Raw genomic sequence first — 9,750 nt, 5'->3', positions numbered from 1 at the left:
AAACTCCGTTTCGTGTCAGAAACGGAAATTTCAGTTTCTGTGTCAAAACGCCGTTTTTAAACGATTTAAAGCTGTTTGGTGAATCTGTTTCTAGAACAGTTTCAGAACGCAGAAACGACATTTCTGCCGTTTGGTAATGCTTGTTTCAGAAACAGTTTTTTTTTTTACTTTTCTTTTAAGTCAATAATTACAAAAATAACATTAAAATACTATAAGCATATAAATTTTTTTGGGACAATAAAATATTACACACCAATGAAAAAAACATGGTTTCCAAAGGATGAATAAAATACAGTATTAACAATGCCTTGTGCAAGTTAACTATTACATAATTCCCCAAATTTTCACTTTTTTTCTAAGTCTAAAGACTTGAATGCATGGAGGATGTCTTTCATCTTATTTGTTTGGTCCTCTAATCCTTTAAGTGTCCCTTCCAGATATCCTTTCATGTACTCGTTTGAAACCGAAAGTGGTCTGGATGATATTGATGTTGAGCTTGAGCTTTCTGAACATAATGTATGTTGTATGGTAGAGATATGTGCTTCATCTTTCAACCATACAAACATACCACATCCACGGTTATCAGCCTATATCAAATAATATATGTGATTAGGGTCGTTGAAATTTAGCATCGAATTAAACAAAAATCATAAATTACCTATAGGTATAGGTCAATAGTAGAAATAAATTACCCCAGTTGAATTTGGGCAACATAGAAAATACTGTCCCTTGTTTGGACCTTTCGTCGCAGTTCGTACTTTGCATTGACCTTTACCACATCTACATAGATGTAGTTGGTCCACCCACATGAAAAAATTACATGAATCTTCACACTTGAAAAATTCTCTTCCAATATTTTTACCCGACTTGGTTGTATATTTACCACAACTCTTCCCACAAATTTCACAAGTTGCTATCATGAGTGGGGGCATAGAAGAAGTCATCTGTAACAGAAATTTATTTATCAAAAAAGTTAATATAGCATCCAAATATATGACATTCATAATAATATATCAACTTGTACCACATATATAAATGTACCATAAAACAAGTACTACGTGGGTTGAAACATCAATTTAGGTTTTCAGTTTTGCCAAAATAGTTATCGGTTTTAGTTTTCAACTAGTTCTGGCATCCTTTGCTGTCTAGCCATTGCATTTGTAATTCTTAGCCTAGTGGCATTCATCTCTTTTGCCCGATTTCGTTGACTTGATTGTATTGTAGAATGATCAACGAAATCTTCATGTGGCGGATTCAAGTCATCTTCTGCAACTTTTAAATCATCGTTCATCCCCACGAATTCTGCGTCAGCAATATGCTCTTCTCGAATATAGTTGTGTAGCCCACAACATGCCAGTACGATTGATGCCTGAGTTTCCAATGGGAACTGATGCATTAGCCTTAAAATTTTAAATTTGTTCTTCAATACCCCAAATGTGCGTTCAATAACATTCCGAAGTGATGAATGTCTATAATTGAACAACTCTTTCGCTGTTCTTGGGGATCTTCTACGACCTTTATAGTCCGGTAGATGGTATCTCTCACCTCGAAATGGTGTCAAAAACCCAGATTGGCTAGCATACCCAGAGTCGACAACATAATACTTTCCTACATACATAAAATAATATATATTATTACGTATACACTCAAATGCAAAATCTAATATATTAGTATAAAGTTAATACCTGGAGGTGGATGAGGAAAACTCAATCGAGGATCACTTCTTGCCTGTTCAAGTACTCGACAATCGTTTGCACTACCTTCCCATCCCGCATACACATATGTGAATCGCATGTCAAATGAACATGCACACATCACATTTTGAGTTGTGATCCCCTTCCGATTCCTATATCGAATTTGATCCTCTCTTGGAACTACCGCATGGATGTGAGTCCCATCTATGGCGCCAATACAATGCTGACAGATATTGACAATTAAATGGCCAGTACATATAAGAATATAAACATTCATATATTTAATTACAGACATGTATCATATTAACATATTTACCTTGAAAAAAGGGTAGTATTTTGGGTTCTGTGCAATCTCTATCGGTATCATATTGACGTCTGGCGGTCTGATTTTTTCCTTAGCCAGGCGTTGCATTGCAATCAAGACAACATTGAATGTTCGACTAACTGTTTCTCCTGAGTGGTTGAAATGATTTTGGGTGTCCCTATTACTTGAACCCTTCCCAACAATCCATAGGAACATTCTATGTTGTTCATCCACTCGGATGTTGGTCGTATCTTTCAACCACCCCCTATGTCTAACATAGTCACATAGGTTAAGGAAGACATGACGTTCCATCCTAAACTCTTCATAGCATCTATTGGCATGCCCATTCAATACCTCATGCATCATGACAGCACCTGGAAATACACTATCCCGACATGGTTCTCGAATATATACAGCTTCACTCAGTAATTCCATTCCCATGTGACTGATCATATCTTCTTCATCACTAGAAGTTTCACATAATGCATTTGACATAACTGCAATAAATAAACAATTACTACACAATTGGAAACAAATATCTGTTAAACATAACAAGCTGCCACATTGTCTCAAGCCAAACCACATGTTCAACATTACACACATCAATAAAAGAAAAAAAACACGGAAGAAATAAAAGCCAAATCATGCAATGTATCTCCATAAGTAAAATTACACACACCAAATGTAGAGTCTTGAATCCAAAATTATCAAAAGTAGCATTCAAACACAACATCAACTAATCCAACGCATCTAAAAGCCAAATCCTCTTCGCAGGCTCTGCACAGACAAACAACTCCCTCCAACTAGGATCAGTACACATACGACTGGTGGCCTTCAAATATATCTCCTTTGATATATCCTGTATGGAGGATATCACCGCCTCACATGCACTCACACTGAAATCTCGAGGACAAGATGCACCTACCCCACCACGAACAGGAGATGTTACAGAAGTACTGGATGCTTTCTCAATTTTCATGGATAAATACTGCCCATACAAGTCCTTCACGTGTCTATCTCCCTTATTGGCGCTCTTTTTTCTTCGTCCCGTAGGTGTCCTATCAAGACTTCGTTTTGTGGTGGTCTGAGTTGGAGTATGAGTATCCTCATGGAAGGGGTCATTCATGCTTATATGCACCGGGGTACTGGGGGAGTGAGAGAATTGCTCAATATCAACTGTATTAACAGCTTCGATGTCATCAAAATCTTGAGCACTGGCAACCCCTAAGTTACCTGTAGCATATGCATCCCCAAATACCATGCTCAAATCTGGCCAATTGTTTAGTCCATACTTCTTGTATTTCAACCAACCTGGATTTGCCTGCATAAGCAGTAATTGTATCACGTATATGTACTACTCATTGTAATCTAATTTTTAAATAATTCAACTAGCTAGTGAAATCTAGGGTACCTGTATTGCCCTATCCCATACGGACTCATCATCAACTGTGACTGCTTTTGTCATTGAGTTCCACCCAAATCCAGTTGTGTCAAGCAGTCTCTTGAACTGTTGATACTCTTGTTTCAACTTGTTCATCTTATTGCGTAACTGTTCTCTCCCGACTGAACGATTTAAAGCCTGTTGAAATTGCTTTGTAATGTTCTCCCATCCAGTTTTGTTAAATGAATTACCGGATTTGTGACCATTTTGTACAGCTTCTTTCATTGCTTCAATGAGAACAGTGGTCTCAAATTCTGACCACTTAATAGCAGGGATACTACTTCCAGACATAATAGCTAGGCATTATAAGTTAATGTAAAAGTTAGCATATTGTGACAAAAAAAAAGGCTGAACACTAAAAAAATAAATAACAACGATTATCTTGGAGAGAGATAATGGAAAGACCAATAAAACCAAGCAAGGTAACAAAGAAATCAATCATAGGTAAAATAACAAAGATATCAATTATAGGAAAATAACAAAGATATCAAGCATAGCTAAAATAATAAAGAAGCTGTTAATCCAATCTTAAGGTGTACAAATATACCACACAAGAAACTTCAAGATTCATCCAATATACCACACAAGAAGCTGTTAATCCTATCACTCATTTATCCAATATACCACACAAGAAACTTCAAGATTCATGCAGAACCCAAGAAACCATAATTAAGGACTAAAATTAGGGCTTTCCATCTTACTGCATTACATTCTCTCTTCATTGGCAGACAATATATTCTCTTATGTCATTTTGGCATAAGAGCAAAACCAAAAGAGCTAGTTAATCCAATCTTAAGGTGTAATTGAACTAGAAGAAGCAGCAGATAAATATTTGTCCAACTACCACAAGATGCAATAACAATGTTTCTGTGATGAAACAGAACATGTTACTTTTGAAATCAAGAAGGAATAACTTCCACAAAGTCTAAACAAGTTGAATACCAGAACGCCTCCACTCTCAATTTCCTTTCAACTTCAATGCCTTCACCACATTCTCTTTTTGCATTATGAGAAATCCAATAGACAAAAAAAGAGAATAGCACATGTAATTATGGGCGCATTTGAGCAATATGCCCTGGCATCTAATCTAAAGATGATAGGCAATGTTAATGGTTAGACAAAGACAGAACCAAATTGGAGGCCTATGTTGTAGCACACCAAGAATCAAGTTACAACATGAGTATGCTAAAGAAAATGAGAACTAAATCTGGACCCACAAGTAATAATGACAGAGAACCATGCAGAAGATATACTATTGTTGATGAGAAGCACCATTCTGTCATTGAACCAAAATTTCCAAAGTACAGCCAGGAGAAAGTCCCACTCCAATCTGTCATAGGCTTTCATCATGTGACGCTTCAAGATTACATTATGGCCAAAGCATCTTCTATCAAGATCCTCCACCAGTTCGTGAGCCAAGGCGATAAAGATAACGACTTTTGAAGCTGTGCTAATAGTGGTAAAGAATAAGGTACTAGTTTCAGTAGGAGACATTGATGTACACAATAACAGGCACCAGTCTCAGGGAAAGCGGCAGGGGCTTCGGTGATCAAGGTGGATGGGGCTGTAAATAGTGCTGGTAGTGGCTTGGGCAGTGCAGCAAAAGGGACTTGAGTGAATCTTCAAATCCTTACAAAATATCTAATAATAATTTCTGCACAGATGATTCGGTTTATCAAAAGAGAAATCATCAGAAGCAAATGATCCTCATAGAGTCCCGTACATCTTTCCTTCAGCTACACTTTTACAAACTATTGCACTCAGCATATAATAGGAATATGCCATGTGAAAGCCCTAAATTTCCTCTAGAATCAATCTTCCTCATTAATTAAACCCCTTGGACTGAATCTCACCCAAAAAACCTTGAATATGATCAGTTGTACTATAATAGTAGTTGTGAGTGCATTGTCTTCCTTCCTCTGCTTCTACCTAAGTTTGCTTGACTGGAATTTGGAATAAGTAATGGCAACCAAAACAAAAAGTGAGCACATTTTAAGTAGGATCATCTATTGTCGTTATAATAACAATAGCAGACGTGTTGAACTCAAATCCCATTATACGAACGACTTAACCATCTCCGGATATAACAATAACGACTTGTTGATACAGGAATTATTCAAGAATAATAGAAACAAATAAAAAAATAGAGTCAAGAACCTTACACGAAAGATGAAGTTATCCAGGAAGAACCTGGCCAAAACGAAGCCGAAGGCAAAGTAGATAGCAATGAAGACCTGAGATGGGTTTTTCGGAAGGAGGGAAGTGGGTTCTGGCTTCTCTCCTCGCTGATCTCCTCTCTCTGTCGCCGACCGTCGGGAACGGAGGTTGGAGGAAGATGAAGAACGAGATCACTTCTTGCCTGAGATGGGTTTTTCGGAAGTTCAGATATGGGTTCTGGCGGGTTCTCCTCGCTGATCTCCTCTCTCTGTCGCGGAAATTCCAGAAACTCCGTTTGGAGGAAGAAGAAGAACGAGAAGAATGCTTGCCTGAGATGGGTTTTTCGGAAGTTCAGATATGGGTTCTGGCGGGTTCTCCTCGCTGATCTCCTCTCTCTGTCGCGGAAATTCCAGAAACTCCGTTTGGAGGAAGAAGAAGAACGAGAAGAATGCTTGCCTGAGATGGGTTTTTCGGAAGTTCAGATATGGGTTCTGGCTTCTCTCCTCGCTGATCTCCTCTCTCTGTCGCCGACCGTCAGGAACGAAGGTTGGAGGAAGAAGAAGAACGAGAGCTGAGACGGTTTTGGCTTCTCTCCACTGCTCTCCTCTCTATGTCGCGGACTGTCGGGAACGATTGTTTCAACAGATTTATTTTGAAACGAAACCCACCGACAGAACAGGGAGCGGGGTGTTTCGTCAAAACCCAGATTTTTCGTTTTTTATGTACTTTGAGTTTCAAAAAAACCGAAACAGAGCTTTACACTACCAAACGGTTTTTTGCGTTTTTTGGTTCTATTAACACTCAAAAACGCTAGAAACGTTTTTTATGAACACTACCAAACGGCCTCTGAGTTTCAAAAAAACCGAAACAGAGCTTTACACTACCAAACGGTTTTTTGCGTTTTTTGGTTCTATTAACACTCAAAAACGCTAGAAACGTTTTTTATGAACACTACCAAACGGCCTCATAATGTTCAAATAATTAGAAAATTTTATTGCAGCATTTGGGTAGCCTTTAACAGTTTATATGAGGAATAGAGATCTGTAGGTTGGTCCTTATGCAAATACATATAAGCTGAATAAATTTTATCTATATACTTTCTATTTTACCTTATGAGGGTTGATTTCATGAAAAATTCATAAATGCAGAATGTGGAGATGAAACTAAAATAACATAGCAGCAAGTGATGCCACTATGAGCACGAAACATGGAATGGTTCTTCCATTTGAACCACTTTTCCTCATCTTTGATAAAATTAGATACTCTATAGACATGCCTCAGGTATTTTAAAGATTTAAAGATTGGGAATTATGTCCATCAGAATAAGTCTTGATTGTAATTATCATAATGAGACAAACTGAAAATGCAGGAAATGAAAGCATGGGGTGTTACAAAGGACTGACTGGAGTTTCTCAAGGGAGTCAGTGGAGCTTTTAGGCCTGGAGTTCTTATAGCTTTAATGGGTGTATCTGGCTATCCAAAAAAATAGGAAACATATGGTCGTGTATCTGGATACTGTGAGCAGAATGAAATCCACTCACCTCATGTTATGGTCGATGAGTCCTTCCACTATTCTGCTTCGCTTCAGCTACCTCCTGAGTCAATTCTTCCCGTCAGGTGCTGCTTGTGTGGGGGGTGTGCCACCAGAAATCAGGCTTGAAGCCCTCGCCTTAACAACGAGCCGACAGTTGATGGCTGTTGGTCACGACTACTACCAAAAAGCTCCAATGAAGATTCATATTTCACATAGAGGAGTGTGCATCTTTATATTTGGTGTTCTTCTGTCGTGCGGCCCAGCGGCTTATGTGCAACTTGTGGCCCACGTCTCCTATTTTTTCAGGGCGGGCGGCGTGAACTCTGATTTGATCTGGGTATTCAATCCTGCTGTTGAGATGCTCAGTTGACTCCTTAACCTTGATAGGAAGATGGCTTAGCCTTGAGTGAAATGAATAAACACTTCTGAAGGAGTTCCCACAATACCTGTGAATGTCAACTTCACTCTTAAGGGAGGCGCTGGTACGCTACTCACCAATACCTCCACTCGCCTCTTTTATATAGAGGACTACACTTGCTTATAGGCTTATTCATCAATTCACTCACCTCTTTTATATAGAGGCTTGTTGGGCATTATACCAATACTGATTTTTGAATCTTGGTTGTTTTAGAACATAAGTTTGGTTCCAACCATTTAAACAACCAAAGATAATGGTTAATGAAACTAAAATTGTAGATGTTCATTGAGGATGTTGTGGAGCTTGTAGAACTAACAACATTGAGGTAAGCAATTGGTGGGCTGCCAAGTGTAAATGGTCTCTCAACAGAGAAGTGCAAGAGGCTAACCATCGTAGTTGAACTCATTGCCAACCCTTCGATTGTAGTCATGGATAAGATAACCTCTGGCCTAGATGCAAGGTCAACAGCTCTAGTGATGGGAACAGTACGAAACATCATGGACACTAGATGAACAATTGTGTGCACCATCCATCAGACAAGTATTGGTATATTTGATTCTTTTGATGAGGTTAGAACTGCTTGAGATCAATGAACTAGTAATCTGTTATGGCTTTCTAGTACTAATTACCAAATACTTACAAATTTAATACTATGCAACAACTATTTTTACTGAAACAAGGAGGAGAAGAAATATAGTAGGCCTACTGGAGAAACACTCCTGTCATTTGATCAAGTACTTTGAGATGAGGCAAACTATGAAAACAACAAATAAGTAACTGAAACCTTAGATACTTTCAAACCTTGGGATAATTATCAATTAATGTGGTTAATTTGTGTTTCATCAAGGCAATTGAAGGAGTCAATAAAATAAAAGCTGGTTACAATCCAACAACATGGATGTTGGAAGTGACAACAACAGCCCAAGAAGCAGATTTGAGAATCAAGTTCAGTGATACATACAAGAATTCAGAACCATACAAGTAGGTTCACCTAAAACTTTTCTTTTCGATGTCACAAAAATTATTGTTTAATTTTATGATTTTTGAATTTAATGGTTTATAATCATTCAGGAGAAACAAAGTAATGATTGTGGAACTGAATGAACCTATCCCTGGTTTAGAAGACCTTCATTTCCCTGCTCAGTACTCCCAGTCTTTCTTCAACCAGTGTGTAGCTTGCCTTTGGATTGGTCATACTTGAAGGACCCACCATATGCTGCCATTTGGCTCTTCTTCACAACTATCATAGCTCATATGTTGGGGATAAAGTTTTGTAACCTTAGATCTAAATGCTAACTTATTGCTATATGTTCTTCATGTACGTCACATTGTTATACTTCACCTTTTATGGTATGATGGCAGTTGCCGCGGACCCTCAACCAAAACATAGCTGCTATTCATTTTGGAACATTTTCTCAGGATTTATAATTCCAAGAATGGTATGTTCGTATTATTCTTTCCTAATTTAGTAATTTAGAGTGTAGAATTAGTACACTTATATAAAATTTTTAACTTACTAAATTTTTTTCTTTAAAGAGGATTTCTGTGTGGTGAAGGTGGTTCTACTGGATCAGTCATGTTTCTTGGACATTGTATGGATTGGTGGTGTCACAGATGGTATACAGGAAAAGATTTTAGGAGTGGTTTCCGCAGTGATTGTTGGGTTCCCTGTGCTTTTCGCATTGATCTTTGCTTTTTCAATAAAGGCATTTAACTTCCAAAGAAGATAAAAAGTCAATGAAGCTGTTACATAACCTAAGTAGCTAGAAACAAGTGAAATGTTTATAAGGTTTGGACTTTGGTTGTTATTTCATTGTATCAAGTTTCCTTCATTACTTTTTATATCAATAACAATAGATTGAAAGCTTCAATTTTTTTTTTCTTTGAAAGGGAGTACTTTTTGTCACACCCCGCTCATATAAAATCGAGCCGGTGACCGAGTTAACTCCGGTTAACTCACAAACCTGCCAGGATCAATAATCCAGTAACTGCAATATAATATACATCTACTAAACTAAGATAAGACATGTATTTTCAACAGAAGACTTGTTCATAATAATACCTGTAATTAATTTTCAAATACTTGATACCCAAATTGAGTCATAAAAGTAATATACATTTGGGCCTGAAAGCATGATATATACACAAAAATATAACAATTTAAGCATCAAATAGTTAAAAGGGAGTACATCAAAAGAATAA

General features: G+C 37.6%; 2 protein-coding genes across 2 annotated transcripts; both read right to left on the bottom strand.

Moving 5' to 3' along the window:
• Window positions 1-897: 897 nt before the first annotated feature.
• Window positions 898-8,047, bottom strand: LOC122067434. The gene is made up of 4 exons (XM_042631285.1): window positions 7,865-8,047; window positions 5,926-6,204; window positions 5,602-5,798; window positions 898-944 (listed from the first exon to the last, which is right to left on the bottom strand). Exons 1-4 carry the CDS (start codon window positions 8,045-8,047, stop codon window positions 941-943), a joined length of 663 nt encoding a protein of 220 aa, XP_042487219.1. The 3' UTR covers window positions 898-940.
• LOC122067433 lies at window positions 2,668-3,946 on the bottom strand. The gene is made up of 2 exons (XM_042631284.1): window positions 3,410-3,946; window positions 2,668-3,319 (listed from the first exon to the last, which is right to left on the bottom strand). The coding sequence occupies exons 1-2, from the start codon at window positions 3,728-3,730 to the stop codon at window positions 2,735-2,737; spliced, it is 906 nt and encodes a 301-aa protein (XP_042487218.1). The 5' UTR covers window positions 3,731-3,946; the 3' UTR covers window positions 2,668-2,734.
• Window positions 8,048-9,750: the final 1,703 nt, after the last annotated feature.

The sequence above is a fragment of the Macadamia integrifolia genome, unplaced genomic scaffold (genome assembly GCF_013358625.1).
Source record: "Macadamia integrifolia cultivar HAES 741 unplaced genomic scaffold, SCU_Mint_v3 scaffold2901, whole genome shotgun sequence".
In the NCBI taxonomy this organism is placed as follows: domain Eukaryota; kingdom Viridiplantae; phylum Streptophyta; class Magnoliopsida; order Proteales; family Proteaceae; genus Macadamia; species Macadamia integrifolia.
The sequence above is the reverse complement of the archived record's forward strand: the minus strand, read 5'-3'. Positions and strand labels throughout refer to the sequence as shown.